General features: G+C 58.9%; 1 protein-coding gene across 3 annotated transcripts in view; it reads left to right on the forward strand.

The window, feature by feature from the left end:
• Positions 1 to 23,509, forward strand: part of LMX1B (LIM homeobox transcription factor 1 beta) — a 78,512-nt gene extending 55,003 nt beyond the window's left edge. The window contains exons 3-8 of one of the 3 annotated variants that reach the window (XM_082695690.1): positions 17,701 to 17,933; positions 19,770 to 19,951; positions 20,155 to 20,232; positions 20,368 to 20,476; positions 22,605 to 22,748; positions 23,041 to 23,509. In XM_082695690.1, coding sequence (XP_082551816.1) covers positions 17,701 to 17,933; positions 19,770 to 19,951; positions 20,155 to 20,232; positions 20,368 to 20,476; positions 22,605 to 22,748; positions 23,041 to 23,198 — 904 coding nt within the window. In that variant the 3' untranslated portion in view covers positions 23,199 to 23,509. Of the gene's footprint in view, positions 1 to 17,700; positions 17,934 to 19,769; positions 19,952 to 20,154; positions 20,233 to 20,367; positions 20,477 to 22,604; positions 22,770 to 23,040 lie in introns of all 3 variants that reach the window. The other 2 variants (XM_082695691.1, XM_082695692.1) reach the window with 2 other exon arrangements.
• The last annotated feature ends 1,831 nt before the right edge of the window (positions 23,510 to 25,340 follow it).

The raw sequence follows: 25,340 nt of genomic DNA on the forward strand, positions 1-25,340 counted from the left end.
CAAATCCCACAGGGCCTATCTGCCCCAGGAGATCCTGGCTGGTGACCCTGAGCAAGGCACTCACTTGTCCCCTCTGTGAAATGGAATCATCAGTGTGAGGTGATGGGGGAAGTAAATGAGACGCGGTGTCTGGCATGAAATGGGTGGGGGACCAGGGCATGTAGCTCTCCATTCTCTCCCCCCAGCCTCAGTATCTTTCTCTGTATAATGGGGATCTGGGGCCTCCTTCCCAGGCTCTGGGGAGAAGCAGGGCCTGTGCCCAGGAGGGGCTTCTACACTGTAGAGGGCTGTCCTCGGGGGAACCACACAGCACATGTGAGAGTGATTAGAAGTTGCAGAGACCCGGTTTATTTTATTTTATTTTATTTTTTTCCCAGAGAAACAATAGTTGCCCCCTCTCCCAAGTCTGGAATGCTTTACGCCCAGGGTCTGGGACCCCTCATTTAAATTGACTGCGAAGGGACAGGCGCTGTGAGCCCCGAGAGGAGGTTGTTAGGGATGGAAAGCCGGGGCCCAGGAATTTACAATCCGTTACTTGAGAGGTGTCCTGCCTCCCCCTCACCCCATCCAGGCCTTCACAGACCCAGCATGTGCCGTAAAGATGTCACATTGGGTGGGGGTTGCTGAGGAGAGGTCCAAGACCTGGCCTCCAGGGCTGGGGGTGGGAGTACACAGCCCAGGACAGAATCCTGGCTGCGCTGTGTCCCCCCGGGTGTGTGTGGACAGAGCTGCCCTCTCTGAGCCCCAGTACCCCTACGTAAAGCAGGACACAGAAAGCCCCAGGGAATGGGGAGCGGTTGTTTCTGTTGCCTCCTCCCCAGTAATGCCAGCCGCTCCCTGAGGCAGGTGATGGCCTGGTCTTGGTGAGGTCCACAGATCCGTGGGACACTTTGCAACAGGGACTCCATCAAACTTGTGCCCCTCCCACTGCCCACCTGTGTCAGGCACCACACTGGGAACTCCGCTCACGTACCAAGCAAGAGGCTCTGTTCCTTGACCAAATCACACAAGGCCCTTCTCTCTTATTTGGGGTTCTGACACTTTGTAGCTGTGAGGCATGACACAAGACATGGGGCCTCTCGGAGCCTCAGTTTTCTCATCTGTGAAATGGCTCATCATTTCCCCTGCTTTACAGGGCTGAGGGGAAAAGAGGTAGACAATGCGTGAGCTCTGCCCAGAGCCAGGCACACAGCCAGTGCTCACTGCACAGTACCAGAGCTGGTGGAGAGCCTGACTTGGGGCGGGGAGTTCTCCCAAGGGAAGGGGCATCTGAAGGCACCTGGGGAAGTGAGTAGGGACACTGATAAAGGGGAAGGGCGTCGCATGCTGGTGGCTGGGCACCATGGGCACCTCACACACCGCAGCCCCCAGGCATCTCCACCAGTGGGGACGGTCAGATCTGAGAGCTGCTTAGAAGCCTGATGATGGGTCAAATGTGAGGACAGGTGTCAAGGGAGAGGGGGACCGCGGCCTCACTCAGGCAGAGGGGAGGGTGGTTATTGGTGGCCTCAGGCAGATGGAGACAGAGGAGGAGACACCTGTCTGGAGGCCGGTCGAGGTCAGCTTCTCTTGAGGCAGGAGTATGGGCCGCGGATGTGGAGCTGTCCCGGCGGGTCTGGCACAGGGCCTTGAAGCCCTGAGAGTCCCCCACCGGGAGCCATGTCCTCCCTGAACAGACCTTCCTGGGATGTGATTTTGAGGTGGTGATGCTCCAGGTGCCCCAATTTCACCAGGTCCCCCAGCTTCAAGGTGCTCAGTTCTTGCTCTTCGCAGGGAGTGGCTTGGGGAAGCACTGCCCGCCGGCCTGCCACCATCTCAGCCCCCAACCCTTAGAGACCACCCAAGCCCAGAGCCCTGAGCAAGGACGTTTCCTAGTCTCCCAGAGGAGCATTTAGGAACCTTCTGACCCAGGACTGGAGGGTGCATCCCCAAGGCAAGATTGCAGGGAAGTGCCCTGCCCTGGGGGCGGGGGCGGGGGGGGGGGGCTTTGCGAGCCTACCAGCGTGTGACAGTGGGGGAGGGGAGCAGAGTAAACAGCCACTGCCCTGTCCTCTCTGCGCCTGTGGCCAGGTACACAGGCCTGTTTGGACAGCTGCCTTGTCTGTCCGTCTATTTGGGAGATGCCGGCTGATAGATGGGGGTGGGCAGGCTGTTAACCCCTCCCTGCCCGCGGCGCCCCGTGCACACTGCCTCCCGCAACAGAGTCAGGGTGCTCCTCTCTGGGAGGACGCCTCTAGCTCTGAGCCAGGGGAGGTGGCTAAGTGACAAGGTGAGGGGAGTTCAGGGCATGGACAGTCCGCTCCCCACCCCCACCAGGGAACTGGGGAGCCAAGAGCAGCGAAGGGCATCTGTTTCAGTGGTGACCAGGGGCAAAATCTGTCCCTCTATCCAGAGCCATCCTCCTCACCCCAACATCCATGCCCCAGGGAGCCTCCTCTATATTTATTAAAGAGCCAGCTGCCAGCGTTTCTCGGGGTTGCCCCTCTTCACAGAGAAGGAAGGGAGGTTCGGCGCCACTGGCCGTGGGCCCCTCTGAAGAGTGACCGGGCGGAGATGGGGCTTGGGGCCAGCTGGGGCAGAGCAAGGCTCAGATCCGGAGAGCCTGACTTGGGGGGAGATCCCAGACCCAGTGATGAGCTAGATGGCCGCGCAGGCTGAAGTGCAGTGGGATGGGGCTTCCGGGGACCTGGAGTCTCCACGTGGTCCCCAGCCCCCCAGCTGCTACCGAGTGTCCTCATCTCCGTCACTGCTCGCCCATCCGGCACCCACCCAGGGCTCCCCCCACCCACCCCAGTGCTCCGACCATCACTACTCCGCTCCCAGATAACCCACCCCTTCTCCCACTCCTGCAGCCCCTCCCAGCCCCTCTGCCCCCCTCCCCGCCGCTCCCCTGCAGGGCACCACCCGAGATCCGCTTAGCTGGTCCCACTTAGCTGGTCTTCCAGATTCGGCTCGGTGCTTCCCCCACCCCGGTCCCGGCTCTGCAGCCAAAGTGATCTTTTAAAAATGTAAATCGCTCAAGCTACTCCCCACTTAAAACGTTTCAATGGCTTCCCATGGCTCTTGAGATTAAGACAAAAATCCTTTAAACGGCCCACAAGGCTATCAACAGGGCACGGGTTAAATAAATTAGGGTTCACCTGTACAATAGAATGTCGGGCTGCTGGAAAAGGAGGTGGTCCAGGCCAAGATGTGGAACCCTCTCCCCCAGTTATGCGGTGGGAAGGGGGTGCATGCAGAACAGTTTTAGAGTAAATGTGTGTTTCTGCAAAAAAAAAAAAAAAAAAAAAGGATAAAACCCCAACTAATTCTTATTTAAAAGAAAAGTCGGGGGGAGGGCATTCCGATATACACGCGGGTCATGGGTTCCCATATGTGTTATGTAGGTATCGCGTGCCTATAGGGGGCTCCCATGGAAGACGCTGGTTGTCCTGGGTCGGGGGCCTGAACGGCTAGGGATGGGACTGGGGAGACCGAAGCCAACACCTTTGGGTACATTTGAATATTAAACCATGCAGTGCATTACCTATTCAAAAATAATTCAATTATTTTCTTTAAAATAACACACTTTTTAAGTAGGTGGTCTGGAAGGAGACCCTGTGCTGTCAAGCTGGTTCGTGCCCTTCTTCAGCCTCCTGTTCCACACACACACACACACCCTCTGCATCTTTTATTTCTGATTAATTCTGGTCCCGTCTCTGGGCCTTTGCGTTCACCGTGTCCCCCGCTGCCTGTGGTCTGTCCCCCACTTCGCAGCCCAGCCTGGCTGATTACCCCTCCTCTGTCTAGGCCCAAACCTGTCTTCAGGAAAGTCTTCCCAGATGCGCCCTGCAGCCTGACCTATCTTCACCTTCACATGTCTGCCTTCCCCGCACCTAAGTCCCTGTGCGCGGCGTCTGTTTTCTGGCTTGGGCGCTGCTTCCCCAGGGCCCAGCCCTGAGCCTGACATAGAGTATTTGGGGCATGGGTGCATCCACAGGGAGGAGAGGAAATGCCCTGAGAATGCCCAAGGGGTTGTTGCCTTGGGCAGGGAGGTACCCACCTGGGTCTTGAAGCGCAAGGAGGATTTTGCCCACCTCACAGGGTGGACAGTGCTCCAAGCAGAGCTCAAGCAGCTGGATTTCTCTAGCAATGTGTCTGCCAACCCCTGCTCCCCATGCTCAAGCCGTGCGTCTCGGGCAAGTTACCTCCCCTCTCTGTGCCTCAGTTTGCTCCTCGGCAAAGTGGAGGCATGAGCAGAGACCTCTCCAGGTTGCCAGAGGCGGGGTCTGCAAAGCCACAGGGCAGGCACGCACACAGTCGGCGCTGGATAAATGCTGGGGGAACTGCTGCGGGCGCCGGAAAGGGTTAAAGCCGGGCGCTTTTTAATTGTCAAATGACTGCGGGCGATTAGCGCTGGCAGCTTCCTCAATAATCGCTCTTCTCTGTACCTGCTGGGAGCTTAATTAAAAAACAAAGAGGCTCAATTTAAAGGCCATTACTATGCTAATGCGGCCGGGCGGGCGGTGATTAAGCGGCTCGGGCGGGCGGCGGGTGGCTGGGGCGGGGCGCGGGGCGATCAGTTACCCACTAAACGGCCGGGCGGGCGGGCGGCGGTGGCCCCGAGAGCGGCGGTGCGCGGCAGTGCCCAGCCTGGGCGCCGGGCCCCGATCTGCCCGGCTCGTCCCTTTCCCGCCCTCCGCTGGCGCAGCCCAGGGCAGAGACCCTGGGAGGCGGTCTCCCAGAGCCTCTTCTTCCCCCGAGCAAAGGGTCAGGCTGTGGGTAGGAAATCATGCCAGCCACACCTCAAGGGGCTTCCTCCAGAAATTCCCTCCTGCCTCCACCGGCACTGAGTCCTGTTGGCTCTGGTGCCCCCACTTGTCGGCTTACTGTCCCAGACCCCTCAGCTGGGAAACGTGTTCTGCCCAGGCAGTCTGAGTCCTGGCACCCACAGGTCTCAGGCTCCCACACCCCTGGAGCATTTGCTCCCCTGTCCCCAACCACCTTCACAACCTCCAGGAAGGCAGGAGACGTGGTGGTCGCCAGCCAAGCTCACCTGGGTTGAGGCCTGGCTCTGCCTGACCTGCTGCGGGACCTGTGTAAGGAAGGGACTCCTACCTGCTAGGTTGGTCATGAAATCCACCTACCTGTGAGGCCCCTACAGGTGGGGAGGGGGTACATGAGAAGCCCTGAGTAGAGGGCTAGTCTAAATTTGACATTTAGTATCAAAATCTGCCAGGGTGGAGCTCAAAAACTTGACAACAAGAGCACAGATTGGGGGTGGGTTGGGGAGGGGTACTTAGTCCAGATCTCACTAGAAGACTGGGCGGTGAGGTCCTCACTGTTGGGCTGACAAAGTTAATGTTATCTCTGGTTACATTAAGAGGAGTATAGGGTGGAGAATAAGGGAGGAGATGGCTCTTCTTGTCCCTGGAGGCCCAAGCTGCTGGATGCCAGGCTGTCAGGACTGTTTGGACAAACCCAGGCTTGTAACTGGAGTATGGAAAACCAGCACCAGAACCTGGGGGAGGGGCAGAGCTAACCATGAGAGGGAGATGTCAGTGGAGGGGTCACTGTCTTGCCTCTGAAGGGCAAGAAGAGTACACTTACCCTACAGCATCCCAGCAGAGGCTGGACATTTGCACCCAACCTAGGACACCCAAAGGCTGTCTTGACCCCATGGTTCTGACCCTGAGCATGTTTTCATCGACTGCCTGATAAAATGTGTGATCATGAACCTTGGTGACTTCGTTGGTAACACGGGAAATCCACCCACCCTACCTGGGGAATAGTTTAACTTGGTAAACTAACCAGTACTAAATACAGTTGACAACTGGGAAACTACCCTTGGTAAAGCCTGTGCAAATTAACTCTAGAGTCAGATCTCTGTAATTGGTAAGATGCAATTCAAACACAGACGTGATGGTAGAGCAAAACTTTATTGAAAATTTTTCATAGAAAATAATTTATCTCAATGAAAATAATTTCAGTAAAATAAAAATGGAAATGGAAAAAAGTTGTAAATTATTTAACTGCACTAGAAAGAAAATTGATCAAAAAATTAAATTGCCTTAATGGAGGTTGTTCCAGAAAACACTTACTCAAAGGAAGTGTATCACTGTCGCTATAACCCTAATTAAAATGCTGTGGTCTGTCTAGGGAGTTTAGATCCTTGGGGTCAGAATGATGAGGCCAAAATGTCAGCTGGTCAGCGTTAGGCTCTCTAGTGCTGCCTTGGGGTTCTCCTTCTGAGACCTCCTTTCTCCTGGAAAACCTTCTTCCCAGTCATACCAGGAGCTCATGAAGGAGAAGTGACCCAGTGTCTTGTCCCCCACGGGGACTAGGTGATTCCTCATCACCTAGCACAGTGCATGGTCATGGCGGGTGTCTGGTCAATGCTTACAGAATCAACAAGCCAAAGCCTTAAAAGGCAGTTTCTGCCTTTTTTTAAAGATTTTATTTATTGGACAGAGAGAGAGATCACAAGTAGGCAGAGAAGCAGGCAGAGAGAGGGGGAAGCAGACTCCCCACTGAACAGAGAGCCCAATGTGGGGCTCAATCCCAGGTCCCTGGGATGATGACCTGAGCCTAAGGCAGAGGCTTAATCCACTGAGCCACCCAGGTGCCCCAGGCAGTTTCTGCTTTTAAGAGGAGTCCTGGCACAGGGTTTGGCACTGAGCGAGTGCCTGAGTGCCTGAGTGTGAGTGCAGCGGATGGACGGTGCGTGGCTGAGAAGGTGGCTGTGTGGACGGTGGGTGGATAGTGGGGCAGGGGCTGGCTGGCTGGATAGGCGGACAGACAGAGGGCAGCAGGCCGAGTGGGTGCGTGGGTGGATGGACAAGTAGGTGGAAACAAAAGAAACTGGATTTGTCTTCTTTAGCCCAACATTCAAGGCTTTCAGCCTGACCCTTCCCCTTTCTCACTTCCAACATGACTGACCCACTGTCTCCCTATGCCTGAAAATGGCCTCTCTGCTTCTCTGGCCCTCCACAGAGCCCAGACTCCGGAATCAGACCCCCTCACCACCACCACTCAGTTCCTATCCCAGCCCTACCACTACCCCCTTTCAATCCTTTGCCCTCTTTACGACCCCTTCCTCCAGGAAGTCTTCCAAGACTCCTCCCCACCCCTCCCTACCCCAGTGCACTTTGTACCTCAGCAGGCCCTGCCCTAGATCTGGCAGCCCTTCTTGGACACACAGGTGTGGGTCTGGCCCATTCTGACCAGTCAGGACCCTGGAGAGAAAACCAGAGGCCTCTGCTTCCTGTGGCATAAGAGTTTCTCCTCCAGCACCTGCAGGTCAGCCCCTCACCACTTTGTAACCTCCCAGCCAGGTCATGGGCCCAACAGCTCTGAGCTGACAGCAAATGCATTCCAAGTGGTGGGCAGGGGAGGAGGAGGCTGAGGCAGGAAAGGGCTTCAAGCACAGGGAGGTCCAGGAAACGGTGTGGCAAGGCAGCGAGAACATGCAGGAGCTCTGGAGCCCAACATGCCAGCTGTGACACCAGCTCTGACGCTGAGTGGTTGTGTCACCCTCTCTGAGCACCACTTTCCTCCTGTCTGAGAAGAGAGGGGCAGTGCCTACCTGGGAGGGGTCTTATGGTAGAAGGGTCTGTGTGCAAATAAGGCACAGGGCCTGCTATGTAAGAGACAGTACATTTTAGTAAGTAATAATAACAGGAACAGTGGCTGCTGGACTTGGCCACCAGGAGCTGGTGACTCAGTGAGAATGGGGGACAGGAACCTGGGATCAGCTCAGAGCAGTCCGATGAGCCGGTGGGAGGAGAAGGCTCCTACTGTGAGCTCAGCATAGGGCCTGGCGCATAGTAGGTACCCAATGAATGCTAGGTGGATGAACGATTAAAAGCATCCTCAAATGAATTCATCAATGAAGGGCAGAAAAAAGAGGGAAGAACTTCACCCCAAGGGTTAATAAAGTAATACAGGTAGAGCCCTTAGCTTGGGGCCTGGCCTGGAACCCACAGTCACTCTGATTGCTGCCCAGGCTAGAGGGCAGGAAGGAGCCTGTGGGAGCATGCTTGGAGGTGACGCCCCGCCCTCCACCTGCCCCGTTGTCTCTCCCTGATGTCACTGGGCAAGGTCTGATCCCCAGAGAAACCCCAGTATCCTCCCCACTAAAAGAGCCTCCTGAGGCAGAGGCTGGGCCTTGCCTACACCCACTGCAGGGGTCATAGCCCCAAAGAGGAGAGGCTAGTTATCAGGTGCCAAGCTGTGTGCACACAGCAGCTTGCTCTTAGGAGTATGTTTGTGTATGTGTGTGTATGTCCTGGCAGCTCTTAGTGTCTCCAGCCTGGGTCTCTCTCTCACTGCAGACTCCCATATGCAGCTGCCCCTGCACGCATCCCCATGGCTAGCGAAGGCAGCTCACACATCATGTGCACAACCGCACCCCATTCTCTCCCCTCCTCCACCTGGCCTTGCTCTCTGTTTCATTGAATGGCAGCTCTATCCTGCCCCCTGTCCAGGCCCCCAAATCACGTGTCTAGCCTCTGTCTGGCATCCCCTGGTTTCCCTGTCCGCCTGCAAAATGCGTCCCTGCTCGGACCTCTTCTCAGCACCTCCCTGGGTCTGAGCAGACAGTATCTTTTGCCTGGATTATTGAGATAATCTCCCAACCCGACTCCCTGCTCCCACCCTCACTGCTACCCAGCTGCCTGAGGAGCCCCGTTAAGATGTCAGATCAGGGGCACCCAGGTGGCTCAGTGGGTTAAAGCCTCTGCCTTCGGCTCAGGTCATGATCTCAGGGTCCTGGGATTGAGCCCCCTATTGGGCCCTCTGCTCAGTGGGGAGCCTGCTTCCCCCTCTCTATCTGCCTGCCTCTCTGCCTACTTGTGATCTCTGTCTGTCAAATAAATAAAATCTTTAAAAAAAAAAAAAAAGATGTCAGATCAGATACCCCCTCTGCTCAGAACCCTTCCACAAAGCTGAAGCCCCACAAGACCTGCCCCCTGCTTCTATTTGCACACCCTACACCCCTCTACCTGGTCCGTGCTGCTCACCTGCTTTAGCAACAAGGGGCTGCAACACCCCAGATCCACTTGGCCTCAGGCCCTTTGCACTTGCTGTTCCCTCAGTGGAGAACCTCCTCCCCATCAGAGATCTCAGTAAGGCCTCTGACTGATCTTTATAAAACCCTTGGCCACCCACATCGTGCTTCCCCTCCATTTTTCTTTATCACATGTCATCAGTTTTTACCCTCTGTGTGCTAGGGATTTAATTTGCCTGTCCTCTCACCCATTAGAATGGAAGGTGGGGGGTGGGGGTGGGCGGGACTGTCCATTTGCCTCACTGCTCTATCCCCAGCCTCCAGACAGGGCCTGGCACATAGTAGGCACTTGCTAAATGTGTAGAGTCACCGAAAGTGCGCCTGCCAAGCCAGGCTGGCCCCTGGATGGTACTCGGGGCTCCCGGCTGTGCCCGTCCCTCCCTGCCCCTGGCGCGTGACCTCCAGCCCCGGCCACGGGCTCCCGACAGCGCCCCCGGGCCGGGATCAAAGGGCCTCGGAGCCGGCGGCCCCGCACAGCTGGGTCTGTGCGCCCGCAGGAAGCTCCGGGGCAGCCCTCGCTGCAGGCCCGGCCCCGGCACGGCGAGGCGGCCGAGAGGCCCTGCGAGGCCCGCGGCAGCGCGCTCTGGCTGCCGCGGTTCGAGCGCCCGGCCACGCCGCGCATTCCAGCCGCGTGATTGACGCGCGCACCGGGGCCCCCGCCTGCGGCTCCCGCCGCCCGCCTGGCCCGCCGCCGCCGCCGCATCAAAGCAGATGTTTGCAGCTGGTTTGAGTTGGATCCCCATCAACAGGCCCCTTTTTGTCTCAAAATAAAAAACAGCTACGCCCGGAATGATAAGGACGCGGCAGGCACGTGGGGGAGATGTCAGCGAGTCTCGGGGAGGGAGGAGGCCGGGCAGCTCCCTCTGCCTGCCCTCACCCCATCGGCTCCTCCAAGTGACAGGCAAACTCTCACAGCAGCAGCTGGACCCCCAGGGGTGTCCAGGGTCCTGTCCCCTGGGCCCCTGTGAACTCCAGCTCATCTCTCACCGGCATCGTCACAGACAGCTGGGCCGCCTAGACAGTAATAGTGTCGGCTGCCGGGGAGCCCGCCTCAAGTGCTCTGCGGCCAAGCCCTCCTGGGCTCCTGGACTCCTGGCCACCAGCCTGGGAAAGCTGGGGCCGGAGAGGCTCAGCACATCACAGTGAATACCTGTACCGGGGGGACCGTGGTCCTAGCCCCGAGGCCGGTTAGTGAGCCGCGGAGCCAGGATGGCACTCTTAACACTGTTCTTTCAGGCTCCAGAACCAGCTTCGGAATTGCGTGTCCTGTCAGCTTCCGCAGCAAGTCCCCAGCTCTCTGCCAGACTGGCTGTCGTGGCTGTCGTGGCTGTCCCCCAGGTGTAGCCTCTCAAAGCACAAGTCATGCATTTTCAGCCCTCGTGGGGCCAGATGATGTGACCTCACTCTCGGGCACCTTGCGCGAGCCTGTTCCAGTCCGCCTCTCTGGGTGTTGGCTGTGTGAACGGGGGAAGGTATAGCCAGTGGGACGGAGGGCTTCGGTTCCCTCCCCATGGAGGGAGTGTTTCTAAGAACTGAGAGACTTGGGCCTAGAGAGACCCAAATCTGCCTCGTCCCCAGTGTGGCCCGGAAACTTGTGCCTCCGAGGCACAACCAAACCCCGTGATGTTGACTGGAGGCTTCATACTGAAACTGGAGGTGAGGAGAGAAGGTTCCAGAGCCTGTGTCCCAGCACCATGGTGAGACTCAGACTGCAGAGAGACTGGGATGCACACCTGCCAAGGTGCCCTCTGCGCCAGGCAGTGGGCTAGACCCTCTCACACAGGTTAAAACTCCCCGGCGGATTCTCAATCACCAGGTGAGGGAGGGTCAACACCCCCTTTTTACGGAAGAGGAAACCGAGGCTCAAAAAAAGGATGTGAGGGGTGCCTGGGTGGCTCAGTTGCTTGAGCAGCCAACTCTTGATTTCAGCTCAGGTCATGATCTCAGGGTCCTGGGATCGAGCCCCACGTCAGGCTCTGGGCTCATCGGGGAATCTGCTTGAGATTCTCTCTCTTCTTCTCCCTCCGCCCGCTCACTCACAAATAAATAAATCTTTAAAAGGGGGGGATGTGAATGACCCAGGGCTACATAGCTGGTGTTGGAGATGTGGACAGTGCCTCTCTAAGCACAGGGGGCTGACAAAAAGCTCTCGATGAGCGGGAGAAAGGACAGAGGATGGACTGGTCCACCTTGAGGCAGGTGTCCAGGCCTGACCCAACCACATGTGCCCAGGGAGTCACTGAATACCAGCGAGGCTCTCCTACCCCAGGGCCTTTCCTCGGGTACTAGAGATGAGGGTACAATTGGAACCCAGCCCGACAGGAGGGGTGTAAAGACTGTAGGTGATGTAAGAAATTAGGAATCGGCCTCCAGGTTGTATCGCCGTGAAGGCCGAGAGCAGTGAGTTCACTTACCTTGCTACCTGGTGGCATTCGCAAACTCCCAGAAGCAGAGTGGCCAATGTTCTTTTGTCCAACCCGGCCGCCTATTTCATTTAGCACAAGGTTATTCACTCATGCATCGGACACTCACTGGCCACCTCCTCAATGCCAGAACCCCGCCTGGGAGGGGTGTGTGTGAATCAGACCCAGTTTCTGATTTCTAGGTCAGTGAGGGCTCCAGACACACAAACATCTGGGTCTCACGGAAGGCTTCGCGGAGGAGGTTCCGCTTGAATTGGGCCTGGAAGGATGAAGAGTAGTCCAACAAGAAGCAAAAGGAAGGGGACGAGAGGACAGGCTTTCAGGGCAGGTGAAATTTTTTTTAAAAGAGGATTTTATTTATTTATTTGACAGACAGAGATCACAAGCAGGCAGAGCAGCAGGCAGAGAGAGAGGAGGAAGCAGGCTCCTTGCTGAGCAGAGAGCCCGATGCGGCACTTGATCCCAGGACCCTGGGATCGTGACCTGAGCCCAAGGCAGAAGCTTTAACCTGCCACCCAGGTGCCCCGGCAGGTGGAATTTTAAGGAAGAAGGCAGGAAGGGCTGGTGGTTTTCCGGGAGCAGTGAGGAGCCTGGCGGCTGGTGTTGGGGGATCTGAGGCTGGGTGTGTCGGCGCTGGTGTAAGTGACATGATGAGGTCTTTGGGCTTATCCTGAAATTGGTGGGCACCCTTGGGCTGAGGCCCCAGTGAGTGGCTACATGAACTGTAAGATGCTGCCTTGGGGTATGGGAATCGCAGTACAGTGAGGAGGAGATACCGGAGCTTCCACTCAACGAGGATAGGGAACAGGTGCCAGAAATCTTAAAGAGATGGTGACAGCAATCACGGTGCCTCCTTACTGAGCCTGCCTCCTGGTGCCCAGCCATTATCCCCACTGAACAGATGGGGCCACTGAGGCCCAGAAAGAAGGGACCTGTGTATGGTTCCTGTGCCAGGAAGGGACAGAGCAAAGATTCCAAGCCTAGTGCATGCTTATGGTCTCGAAGACCTGGGGTGAAACCCCACAGGGAGAGGCTGGAGGGTCCCCAGGATGTTACGAAGCTAATTTTATTGGAGGTAAAAGAATCAGACCTACAGCATTGCCTCTCCGCAGTTGTCAGTGGCTTAAGAGAAAGTAATTAATCAGATTTGTAATCCATGTTCAAATGCTCCAGAAAAAAATTGGTTTTCAGAGTTTTGTTTATTAGCTTTATGAGTTTAATAAATTGAGCGTTTAACAAATAAACCAGTAAAAACTCAGAGGAGACAGAGATGTGTTCTCATAGACAGGAACTCTTCACGGGAGGGACGTCCCTAAAAAAAGGGAATTTCTTACTCTGAAATCACAGATGATCCTGGGGGAGGATGGATATGTTTGTGACAGGGACATATTCAGTTTTGTTTAAGAAAAATAGCTCAGCTACACCTGCTGGGTGCTGGGCTTATGCTGAGTGATCAGAACTTGGGTGTTCAGAGCCTGGACGGCAAACAGACCTGGGCATGGTACCCCCAGCAAAGGGGGGGCAGAGAAGTATTTGGAGGCACAGAGCAGGGAGGGAGTATAGAGTAGTGCTGCCAGATGACCTTGACCTTGCCTTCTGAGCCTTGGTGTCCTCATCTGTAAAAAGGGGATGGAAACAGTGTCTTTTCTTAAGGGTTCTTAGAGGACTTAATGAGGTGACGCAAGCGATGATAATTGAGCTCAGTAACAGACAGTTACAGACAAATACACACAGAGCTGAGCCAGGAGTGCTTTGTCTAGCTCAAGCCAGATCGAAGCTAGAAGGACCCAGAACCCAGGGTGGTCATGAGGGGGAAGTTTGGTTGGGACTTGTAAACCTGAAGTCAGGAAGGCCACTCCCCGGAGTGATGGAGACCCCATTGAGGGTGACCAAGAAGGACAACAAGAGAACAAAAGAAAGGCAGCTCTTTGGGGTGCCTTCTTCATGCCTGGCACTGTGCCAAGGGCTTTGCATGCAGTAGCCCCTTCCAACAGCCCTGTAGGAAGGTACCACCAGTCCCATTTCATAGATGAAGAAACTGAGCTTCGGAGAGGTTAAATGTCTTGAGCAAAGTCACCCAGGGACAAAGTTAGAGTCAGGCTGGAACCCTGGGCTGCCGGCTCCATCGCCCCCCCACCCCCCCACTGCTCTCCTGCAGGCAGCTCATCTTCTCAGGGCAGGTGGTGGGCACTCGCACCAGACCAGGCTCGGGGGCGGACCCACCCGCCCTACCTCACAGGCAGAATGGGACTGTATTGGTTCATTCAGCATTCATTGCATAAATATTTTCCCCTCACCTTCGTGTGTCTGGGACCTTGTATTAGCTCCAAAGAGAGGGGTGACCCCGGGAAAAGTGGACCCGGAAGTAGGGAAAGTGGATTCCTTCTAGTAAATACCATAGTGGGGAGGAGATGTGAGGATGGGAAACTCAGCAAGGAAGACATCTACGACTGGAGAGGAGAAGGGGGGCTTCTTGGAGGAAGGGATATCCAAGCTGAATCCTTCAGAATAAGCAGGTGTTTGGCTGTCAAAGGGTGGGAGAAGTGGTGTTCTGGACGTTAGAGATAGCAGGGGGAAAGGCTTGGCGGTTTACATGGAGAATGGGGGTGGGTTGTGTGGGTTGCTGCAAGTCTGGGTGCCTGTGCTGTGGTCATGAAGCTGCCCTCTGGCTTGGAGCTCCTGGGGAGGAGCCTGGGCCAGGGGATTGGCACCGAGAGGCAGGTGCCACAGGTGGCCTCCCCGCCCACCATCCCTCCACCCCAAGTATGGGAAGCAGAAACACACACATCTGGAACCCCCAGCACAATTCTGGAGAGTCGGGACTCTTGTCCCCATCTCACAGATGAGGACCCAGACTCAGACTTGCCTAAGGTTACATAGCCGGTGAGTGGCTAAGTCAAGATTGAGATCATGACCTGGGCGTCAAATCCAGTGCCTTGGATGCTGGCAGGGCTTTTTGCCCTCAGGTTCCAGGGCCCCCACTGGGCGGGAAGGCTCAGAGTTCCTCAGCCTGAGCAACTTTGTCTCTGGTTAGTATGTGCGGCTTCTGCGCACCGTTCCTGGAGAGGCTCATTCCAGGCCTCAAAAGGCCTGCCCAGCCCTCTGACCTCTCCCTCTGTGCTCACTGCTTGACACTGACAACTCACTGCACCTTCACATGAAGAAGCTGGCAGTGTTGTTGAGCCCATTATACAGATCAGTAAGCTGAGGCTCAGAAAGACGAAATCACTTGTCCAGTCACTGGCCAGGAAGTGGTGGAACCAGGCATTGAATGCACGTCCATCCAGTCCCAGTGCCACTCGCCTGCCTGCTTGCTTCTCAGCAGCCGGTTCCACCACCCCTTCACGATGGGAGGGGTTGAGGGAGGGAGGGGGTCCAGGGAAAGGAGGGGACCCCGCTGGCACCCCAGCCCCTCCCGCACGTGCGTTAGTCGTGCTCACCCTGGCTCCGTAGACAAAGGCAGCCCCATAATTGGGAGTGAGTATTTCATGCATTCCCCCCCGATGTTTTATTGGGTGGAGAGATGCTTGGAGACCAAGCGGATGGCACATTCCGTTTATAAAGTGTGCGCAGTTTGTTTTATATCCCGAGTTTTTGCAATCTAGATAACAGATGACGCCCCGAGTGGCTGGCGCTGCCTCGGTAATGGCGGCACGGAGCCTTTGGAGAAGTATTAATAATAGATTGTGTTGATGAGTTTGGAGAAAGTAGCAATCGACCCCCTGCTGCCAAGGCATTAGCACGGCTGTTCTGAATGCAGCCTGCATGGTGGTGGTGCCTGCAAATGCGGGTCACCCCTCCTGCTGCCACCCTCCCCTACCTAAGAGGGCCTCCTCTCCAGGAGCCGCAGCCCCTAGGCTGACCCCAGCCTGGGCCCCTGGCCCCACCAGGCCAGCCCAGAGATGCAGCCAGTGCCTGTCTGCTCATGGGCAGCCAGTGCCTGTTTGTTCCTGTCTAGCGTGGTGCCTAGATCAGGAGGTATAAGTGTGGGAAGGAGACAGAGGGGTGATGGGGGTGGGGAGGGGTTGGGGGACAGGGCAGAATCAGCCCCCACGTCAGAGCATCAAGTTCTGGCAGCCTGGTTCCTCTCCCTTGGAAGAGCCGGACAGCCAGCAAGATTCCTTGGGGCCTCTGCCGAAGATGACCATGGACAGTTGGGTAGGTTGTGCCTTGAACAAAACTATCCAGCCCAAGGGCCAAATCGGAGCTGAAATCTATCCCATGTTCCCCTCCCAAAGCCACGCTCTCTGTGGGTTAGCAGGGTCCTATATGCCTGAACCTCAGCCCACCCCAAGCCTTCACTCACCCGCTTTGCAAACACTCATCGAGGCCTTTTTGAGGATGGGGTAGAGCCAGGCCCACCTTGTGGAACCCCTGCTGACAGAGCGAAGCTGACAGAGGCATGTGCTGTCCCTGATGTGATTCTTACATACCAAGTTACAAGCTCAGTATCATCGAATCCCCACAACAGCCCTTCGAGGAAGGTCCTGTTGACATCCCCATTTCACAGCAGAAGGAGGGCCGAGGGAAGCTCAGGTGAGCATACGGGAGGCCACTCCCCGACAGGGGCATCAAAGAAGGCTCCCCAGAGGAGGTGGCATTGGAGTGGGGCACTGCAGGATGAGTAGGAGCCTGTTCAGTCGAATAGCGGCGGATGGCAGGGGTTGCTGGGGATGCCCCCACCCGTTTGAGTGCCCCGGCCCATGCCAGGGCAGCAGGCAGAGCACAGATCGGCCCCATCCACCACACCCCGCTAGCTCGTCGTGGGCGGCGCTGACGGCAGCCCCGGGAAGGGAGGCAGGCCGAGTGCCTCGCATTTATGGCCATTTCTGTTCCGGAACCGATTAGTAGAGAATTGCTGCTGTAATCTGCGCCTGTGATGGCGGGCCATAAAGAGAGATGGGATGCGCACAGCGCTCCCAAGGTGGCGCCCGCAGACGTGGCCCAGGGACGTGGGGAATGAAAAATGGTTTTAATTCCCTCCCAGCAGCAATAATTTGATTCTTCATAAATTTTTCCATCAAAGTGTTGTTGAGGCTGAGTTCCCACAGAGCAGGCCACGTGACTGGGAGGGGGGAGCCGGGAGGAGCGGTCAGTGGGTGAGGGCAGAGGAGCAGCCACGCAGCGCGGACCCTCCTGCAAACGCACGCAGGAGGCGGGGGACACCCCCGCCCGGCTTTGTCTCCAGAGATGGGAGATGGATCCGGTTTGTCGTGGAGGGGCTGGGGCAGGCCCAGGCTCCCGGTGGGCCTCGTCCCTTATGACCATGTGACCCCCAAGCCAGCGACTCCCCCTCTGGGCACCCCGGTTTCCTGATCTCTGAGATGGGGCTAATGTGTATTCTTGCCTCATCGGGTTGCAGATTGCATGCATTTCTGTGTGCAGAGCGCTTAGAGCAGCAGCCGCCACACTGGGCTCAGTAGACATCTGCACGTGGTAAAGATGCTCAAGCCAAAATGAGGGATAGGCAGGGGTTAGCCCAGCCGAGAACCAAGAAAGAACATGCTGACAGGCCAGTGGGAAGGTGCCCTGGAGAAGCCGCAGATTGTTCCATCAGGGCCGCAGAAAGAGGCAGGGTGTGAAGGGCCTCGAGGCCCCAGGGAGTCCCGGAAGAGTCTGGAGCAGGGAAGCAGCAGGAGCAGATGTGGGTTTTAGACAGCTTTCTCTGGCTGTCATCCTGGAGGGTGTATCGAAGGGTTGGAGGAGCCTGGAGCCCAGGAAGGGGACTGAGGCAGGCACTCGGGCAGGAGAGGAGCAGCCCAGTCTGGGTGGTGGGCCGGACAGGGCTCAGGATCTCGTGGATGTGGGAGAGAGAGGGGAGAGCAGAGAGGAGGCAGAGCAGGTCCCGGAGTGAGGGGACAGGGGACCAGGAGGCCGCCCGCCCTTCTCAGGCGCCTGGCTCTTGAGGAAGGTTGAGGCTGACCATGTGCTCTGCCCTCTAGTGGCCATGGTGTCTCGGAGCAAGCAGGGCCCTGAGCTGATATGCCCAGGAGAGGGCACCTCAGGGCAGGATGCCCAGAGCCCACCCTTAGGCCACCCAGGGCCCTGGGGAGCCAGAAGAGTGGGGCCACGGGGCCCTCCCACTGTCTGGCTCTGTGCCCGGATGGGGCCTCTCCTATCTGGGGTGGGGGGAGTCAGGGTGGCAGGAGGGAGAGGCCCTGGTGGACAGCAGCCTCGGGGAGGGCCCCCAACCCCAAGCCAAATCAGTGAGCCCACCCTGTGCACCTGCAGGCTCTTCGCAGCCAAGTGCAGCGGCTGCATGGAGAAGATCGCCCCCACGGAGTTTGTGATGCGGGCGCTGGAATGCGTGTACCACCTGGGCTGCTTCTGCTGCTGCGTGTGTGAGCGGCAGCTGCGCAAGGGCGACGAGTTTGTGCTCAAGGAGGGCCAGCTGCTGTGCAAGGGGGACTACGAGAAGGAGAAGGACCTGCTCAGCTCCGTGAGTCCCGACGAGTCCGACTCTGGTGAGCCGTGGCTGGAGCTGGTGGGGGGGGCAGCTGGGGGGCCGGAGGCGGGGCGCTGCCGGAGAAGCCCAATCCTGACCCCAGGACCCGAGCTACGTACAGACAGTGCGCCCCCATCAGACGCCCGTGGACACCGGTGTGCATGCCCCCAGGCCCACAAACGCATGTGCGGACACTACCACTGGGGCACACGTGCTCATGCACTGGCATACCTGCATGGGACCACACGTGTCCACACACACGTGCATTCGATGCCGAGGGGCACATAAGCACGGACACAGGAACATCTGTAGATGTGCGCTGAGATGCCCAAGCACGTGCAAACCTGCACCCAGGAACACGCACTGTGCGTCCACTTAAACACACCCACGTGCACACATGACCCAGCTCACATGTCACCCGTGCACAGAGCAGTGACGCATACGGCTGCACACACATTTGTCCACCCGCTTACACGGACTGCGGTTTAGACACAAGCACACACACATATACTCTGCTCTCTGAACCCCCTTCCTGTTCCTCCCTTTCCCTTGCTGTGGCCCCCACCGTGGCACGGCACCACAGGTGTCCCTGCCTGCCCAGGTCTGCAGGCTGCTGGTGGCCACGAAGCAGGGCTCTGACACAGCCTTCAGCAGCGGGGGGGCAGCAGCCTGAGCTCTTCAGTTTCCTGGCTGGGTGGGGGGACGGGGGCATTCTATGGTGGAAGCAAAGACCCCCTTTCTCAGGATGAAGGCACCTCTTTATTCTGTTCCAGCCTTCAGAAGGGCTGTGCCAGCTTAGAGCCCTCCTGCCAGAAGGGCGGGTACAACCAGGAGTGAGTCTTGGAAGGGAAGAGCCAGGGAGAAGGCTGGGGCCCTGTCACTCCCAGGGAGTGGGAAGGACAGCAGCCGAGGGCTTGGCGAGGAGATGGCCTGGTCTTCGGAGCCCTTGGGGGTAACTTAGAGCCCTCAGTCACAGGGCCTTCCGGAAGAGCTTTGTCCTGTCGGTGTCCTTGGAGGAAGTAGTGAGCTCCCCATCCATCTGTCCCTCTGTCCACCCATGGGCAGGGCACCGTGGTGGCTTCCTGGGCTCTTAGAGCAGAGCAGACACTAGCCAGGCGCCGTTGGCCCATTCCTATCAGGCCTGGGCTGGGGGTCTTGGAGGGAGACGACCCAGCCCCGGGGCTCATGGTCTGAGGAAGGTGGGCCTGGAAATAAGAGACCAGCTTAGACTTGGGGACAGTGGGAGGCGCATGGTGTCCGCCTGGGGCTGGCATCTCTGAGACCCACAATTCTGGGACATGGAAGTGGCCGTGTGTGCATGGTGGGTATGGGTGTGTCTCTGGGTGAACACACAGGCTTCTGTGTGCGTGCATGCGTGTGTGTGTGTGTGTGTTCAGGTGTGTGCTTAACCTGTATGTCTCCACCTGTGAGCACAGGCCTGTGTGTGTGTGTGTGTGGGTCCGTGAGCTGTGTATGCCCCGTGCTCTGTGGACCCACGTGCCAGTGTGCGTGCGCACACGTCAGTGGTTGAATGTGTAACTGTGTGTGTGGCGTGCGTGCTGTCGTCATGAATACTCGGATGTGACCATGTCTGGGGTATGGCTTTGCCTGACAGTTCTTAGTCTCTGGAAGCTTCCAAGAAAGAAGGCTCCCCGGAGTCTCCTCGCTGGGTTGTGGGACCCACTGGCCCTGGGCTGGGACAGTGGGAACCAGTTTTTCAGAGGTTGGCCAGCTGCCGTGGGGTCTCCGGAGTGCAGGGGGCTGGTGTTGGCGGTCCCGCCAGGCGACAGATGGCCTCCGGGTACCAATCTGAGACCCTCGTACAAGACTGATGGTCTGGGTGTGTCCCCCACAGTGAAGAGTGAGGACGAGGACGGGGACATGAAGCCAGCCAAGGGGCAGGGCAGCCAGAGTAAAGGCAGTGGGGACGACGGGAAAGACCCCCGGAGGCCCAAGCGACCCCGGACCATCCTCACCACGCAGCAGCGAAGAGCCTTCAAGGCCTCCTTCGAGGTGTCCTCCAAGCCCTGCCGAAAGGTGAGGGGCCGCTGGGGTGGGGCGGGGCCGACACCCCACACCCGCCGCCTTCCCAGACAGTGGCCTACCACTCTTGCCGGGGATGGGGACGTCCCTCCACCTCCCCCGCCCGTCCCTCAGGTCCCCCAAACCACCGCCTCCCTGGCCTGCTGCCCCGGCCCCCCCCGCCCCCAGGCCTGACCCTTGTCCCTCCCCCCGGGCAGGTCCGAGAGACACTGGCGGCAGAGACAGGCCTCAGCGTGCGTGTGGTCCAGGTGTGGTTTCAGAACCAAAGAGCCAAGGTGAGAGGCCACCTGTTGCCCCCGCTGGGCAGGGCTGGAGTGGGGGTGCAGGCAGAAGACACGGTCCTGCTGGGAGGGGCCGGGACTGAACGGGGACGGGGAGGTGGGGACTGGCACGACCTGTGTCCCCTGCAGATGAAGAAGTTGGCGCGGCGGCACCAGCAGCAGCAGGAGCAGCAGAACTCGCAGCGGCTGGGCCAAGGTGAGCCGGGACCAGGGCGACAGGGCCCAGGCTCAGCCTCTGGTAACAGCACTCTTCCCTCACCCCCTGGATCCTGGACCCCGGACCCCTTCCACCAGGGCCGTGAGGGCTGTGGGAGCTGGCGCCCCGGAACCTGCTGGGATCGAGAGAGCCGGTGGGGACCACGGGGGCCCCCAGGAGAGATGGCAGCATGGGCTGCGCCGAGGGGTGGCAGAATTTTCGCCCCTGGGACACCGGGCTGGCTCAGTCCGTGGAAGGTGTGACTCTCGATCTCAGAGTCATGAGTTCAAGCCTGTGTCTGGCCTAGAGCTTACTTAAAAACGAACAAAAACCCCAGAATACCTGCAACCATCTCCCACCCTCAGGGTGTGCTAGGCACAGCTGTCACCACTGGCCATGCTCAGCCTCTCGGAATGCCCCCCGATCCCGGAGGGGAAGGGCACTGTCACAGCCCATGTCACAGCCGAGGAGGCGGAGACGCAGACCAGAGGACTTACTGGGATCGCTCAGTGAGTGAGGGGCAAAGCTGGCCTTGGCCCCACATATGGCATCCCAAAGCTGTGGTGTTCACGTGACCATACACCCCACGACCCACGACAGAATTCAGCAGAAATCTCAAGAGAGACTCTGCGGGGTGTTGAGTTCAGTGTGGGTTCCTGCTGGGTGGTAAGGAGCCAGCTGGAGGGGCAGCGGCCAGACCCCCGAACACTGGGCTTTGCCAAAATGTTACCACTTCTTGGGCGGGGGGGGGGGGGGCGGTGGCCTCCCCAGCCATGGGGACATTGAACCTTGTAGGGACTGCCCAAGAGGAGTGGGGGCCCCAGGGCTGCCTGCTCCCAGGTGAGACGGGGGCTTTGGGGCAGATGCCAGGGCACTGATGGACGGGGACGGTCCCTGCTATCAGGGCTCAGGGCCAGGCCCTGGTCCCCAGCTGCACTGGAGCCTTGGAACCCAGTTCTTGCTCTCTGCCCCTGCCTCCCCCCTCCCCCAAGACAGCCTGGCCTGGCCTCCTTGGGGCTGTGGCCACTGGCTCCGGTCTCCCGGCCACCACCTCCTGTGTTCCCAGCTGCCTCTCAGAGGCAGATTGTTCCCCCAGATTGTTCCATGGTCCCGCTTGAGCTCCTCAGGGCCCCTCCTGCACTGCACACAGCAGCCCCTGCCGCCACATTCGCACGGACCCTCTGCCCCTCCTCACCCCACCTCAGCAGACAGCACCACCCTCCACCCAGTGCCCACACCAGGAACCTGGGAGTCACCCCTGACTGTCCTGTCCACGCCCCACATCCGCTGGGTTGCCAGGCAGGGCCATGGAGGCTGCTCCTGTGGCCCTCCCGCCCCCTCCTGGGAGGTGTCATTTCCACACCCACCTTGACAGGAGCCCAGCCCCTCCCTCAATTGCCTCAGTGGTCCCGGCCTCCAGCCTCCACCCTGCCAGGCTTTCTCCACAGCCCCTCCCACAGCAGACTTCCTACAGCCTCAGGGGGCACACTGAGCTCTGGGGCTGATGGGGGCGCGCCCCTAAGACCATCTTCCTCCCCACTCCTGGCCTCTCTCATCCTGGCACTATAGCCCCATGCACAGGGCCCTCTGCTCCCACTGGCTAGTTTCTCCCCTCCCTGCCTTTGCTGCCTGCCCCTGGCATGGTTGAACCCCTGCTGATTCTTTAAGTGAGGTGGAGTTAGGGGGTCCCTTCCTCCAGGAAGCCTTCCCTGAGCTCCTTTGGCCTGGGCCCCACCTTGATGCTCCCAGATGCAGGGAGCTCACGCACCCACATGTTGAATCGTGACTGCCTGCGTAGTGTCTGTGTCCCCCAAGCGGTGAGCTGCTTCTGGAGGGCAGGGCCACTGGAGGAAGGGAGGAGGGGGGGAGGGGAGATCCCTGGCCTGTGATAAACCGATTCCTGTGTTTATGTGTTTATTCCTATGTGTCTGGGGAGAAGGGGTCAGGGGTCAGATACCTGGGTTCACTGGCCCTGGGTCACCAGGGCAACCTGGCAAAGTGCAGAAGAGGTCAGAGTCAGGGGGACTGCAGTGGGCCCCGTGGCCTTGGGGAGTCATATGGGAGGTCAGTGGGAAGGCCTGAGGTATATCTGGGAGGGCTCCCCCGGGGCGGCGTGGGCTCTGGGATGAGGTGGACAGGGCGGGTGGGTGAAAGTGTGCTCTCTCCCCAGAGGTCCTGTCCAGTCGCATGGAGGGCATGATGGCCTCCTACACGCCATTGGCCCCACCCCAGCAGCAGATTGTGGCCATGGAGCAGAGTCCCTACGGCAGCAGCGACCCCTTCCAGCAGGGTCTCACGCCGCCCCAAATGCCAGGTGACCACATGAACCCCTATGGTAAGCCGCCCCGCCCCCTGCCCACCCCAGCACCGCCCCCGCCCACCACCCCCGGGCCGGCAGGCCCCGCCGACACAGCCTGCCTGCCTGCGGCCTCCCATCGGAAGGGGGTGCCCGCGAGGCCCCACCTGCGGCCCTCGGCGCCTCAGGCCCCCCGCCGCCGCCACAGGTCACCCCGTCCCTCCTCACCTCTGGCCACACAGGCTGCAGGGCCGAAAGTGCCCCCGGGAGCTCACGCCTGCCCGGCTCCTGACGCCCCCTCTGCCCCCAGGGAACGACTCCATCTTCCATGACATCGACAGCGATACCTCCTTAACCAGCCTCAGCGACTGCTTTCTCGGCTCCTCGGACGTGGGCTCCCTGCAGGCCCGCGTGGGGAACCCCATCGACCGGCTCTACTCCATGCAGAGTTCCTACTTCGCCTCCTGAGAGCCAGCCGGCCGCTTGGACGCTTGGGCCAGGGTCCTGGGAGGGGGCGGCCTGCGGCCGCCAGGGCCAGCCCCACCGCCCGCACAGACTCTACACACAGCCATACGGTGCCCTTCCCCGGGCCGGCCGGGCAGGCAGACGGGCGCAGCCTGGGCAGGGCCGCGTCCTGCCGGCAGAGACTGTGTCACCCCAGGGACCCAGAGTCTCGGAAAGTCGCTCGCCTCCCAGCCCCACCTCGGCCTCCATCGCCTCCTTCCCCATACCCATCTCTTTTTTGGGAAGCTTAAATTCTCTCTATTTTTTTAAACGTCCTCTCTGTGTCCAGCCAACTTCCAGGGACCGGGCCTAGGTCCAGGCAAGCCCCCCCTACCCCCCTGCCACCGCCCCAGCATGCCCCAAGGCGACCATGTTGTGTGCGGCGCGTGTCACCTGCGAGGGCGTGTCCCTGTGCGCGGGGGTCATGCCCAGCTCCCCCACCTCCGAGAGCCAGCCCGCCAGCCTGGGTTCACCCGTCCCAGTCCGAATCTGGAACAGGAGTGGGGAAGAGCCTGGCAGGTGTGCGCAGCCCACCTCGGCTCCGCCCTGAGGGGGAGTCCCCGGGGAGGGTAGATGAGCCTCACTTGCAGCCGCACACAGCCCCGGCAGCCATGCGGATCCGTGCGCGCAGGTACACAGACAAGCTGAAGAGACACAGAGGCGCTCTGGGGGCCAGCCCTGCCACGTCAGGAAGGGGACAGAGGCCAGACCGGGGCAGGGACCCCATCTTCTTACAGCAATAGGGGGGAAGGAAGGAGGGTGTGGGAGGGAGGGGGGAGTTTGGGGCTTGAAACAGGGGGACGCAGGTGTATCCTAGCCTCAGCCTACACGGGGGGCTGCCTGGGCAGGCAGGGCAGAGACGGGGCCCCCAGAAGCAGGTGGGACAAATGGCAGAACCTCCAGGCGGAAAGGGACCTCCCGAGTCACCCACTTGGCCCATCATCTACCCGAAGCTTGGCTCCCTCTGCCTCTCACATACCTCCAGAGGCAGAGAGCCCGCTGCTTCATCCCGCCCCGGGCCAGCTGCCCTTCTCTGAGGCTTTGGCCTCTGCCTCTTTGAGCCCCAAGTCTTCACTTCTCAAAGCCAGGCTCTCCCAGTCTCTCCGGCTCTCTCTCCTAAAACTGTACCCTCAACTGGGCTCCAGCTTTCAATCTAAAGGTGGAACAGATGTAACCCAATCTCCCCACAGTATCAGCCAGCTACCTCCCCCACTTTAGGTGCCCTGCCTCCGTTAATGTGGCCCAAAATGAGACCACATTACCTGGAATCTCACTGTAATTGGATCCCTGACCCTCACACACACGACTGAAGGGCCACAGGGCCCTCCGGTGTGTATGTGGAGGAGCAGCACTTCTTGTTTAGATCCCGCAAAGGACCTGGGCTTTTTCACTTGCCGCATTTCTTCTTCCTTAATTCAGTCTGGCCTGTGGAGTTTCTCTGCACCCCCAGCTCTGTGACCCTGGCTTTCTGTCCCTGTCATGTCAGGAGTTAGCCCTGCGCTTCGCACCCAAGGCACATGACAGCCTGCACCTCTCCTGTCCGGTGTGGGCCCGTGAACCAGTCCTCCTTGGAGGCCACGTCCTAGGGCACATCCAGCCCCATTTTGTCAGATGCCCCGCGGGAAGCCAGACGGGCTGCCTCAGCCCCCAGCCCGGATCCACTCAGCTCCGACCCTGCCAAAAGAGGAGTGAGGTCGGGCTGATGGGTCCTGTTCTCGATGACCCCTCTCTGGCCTCTGGTGGCCGCTGTGTCCTCCACCAGGTGTTCAGAGCCCTGCCTGTAATTCTGACACCAAGCCTTAGGCCGCCACCCTGAGATCTGCCTGGCCCAGTTTCTGAGCGAATAGGACAGTGGGCGTCTCTCTCCGCCTTTGGTCCCCTCCGCCCGGCCCCCTCTAGGTTTCTCCACGCTCGCCAGCCTGCTCCGTGCGTTGGCTCCTCTGTCTAGTGGAGAGCCCGAGGCTGCTCCAAAGTGTCCTGTGCTCTTCCCCAGGGCTGTCAGCGGGGAGAGGCGGCTCAGCCTGGCCCTGCCTCCGTGTACCACACGAAGTCCCACAGGGATCTCAGCCGCTGTTCTCGGTTTTCTGCAACCTTAGCCCACCTGGG

Source organism: Mustela nivalis (assembly GCF_964662115.1).
Source record: "Mustela nivalis genome assembly, chromosome: 13".
Classification (NCBI taxonomy): domain Eukaryota; kingdom Metazoa; phylum Chordata; class Mammalia; order Carnivora; family Mustelidae; genus Mustela; species Mustela nivalis.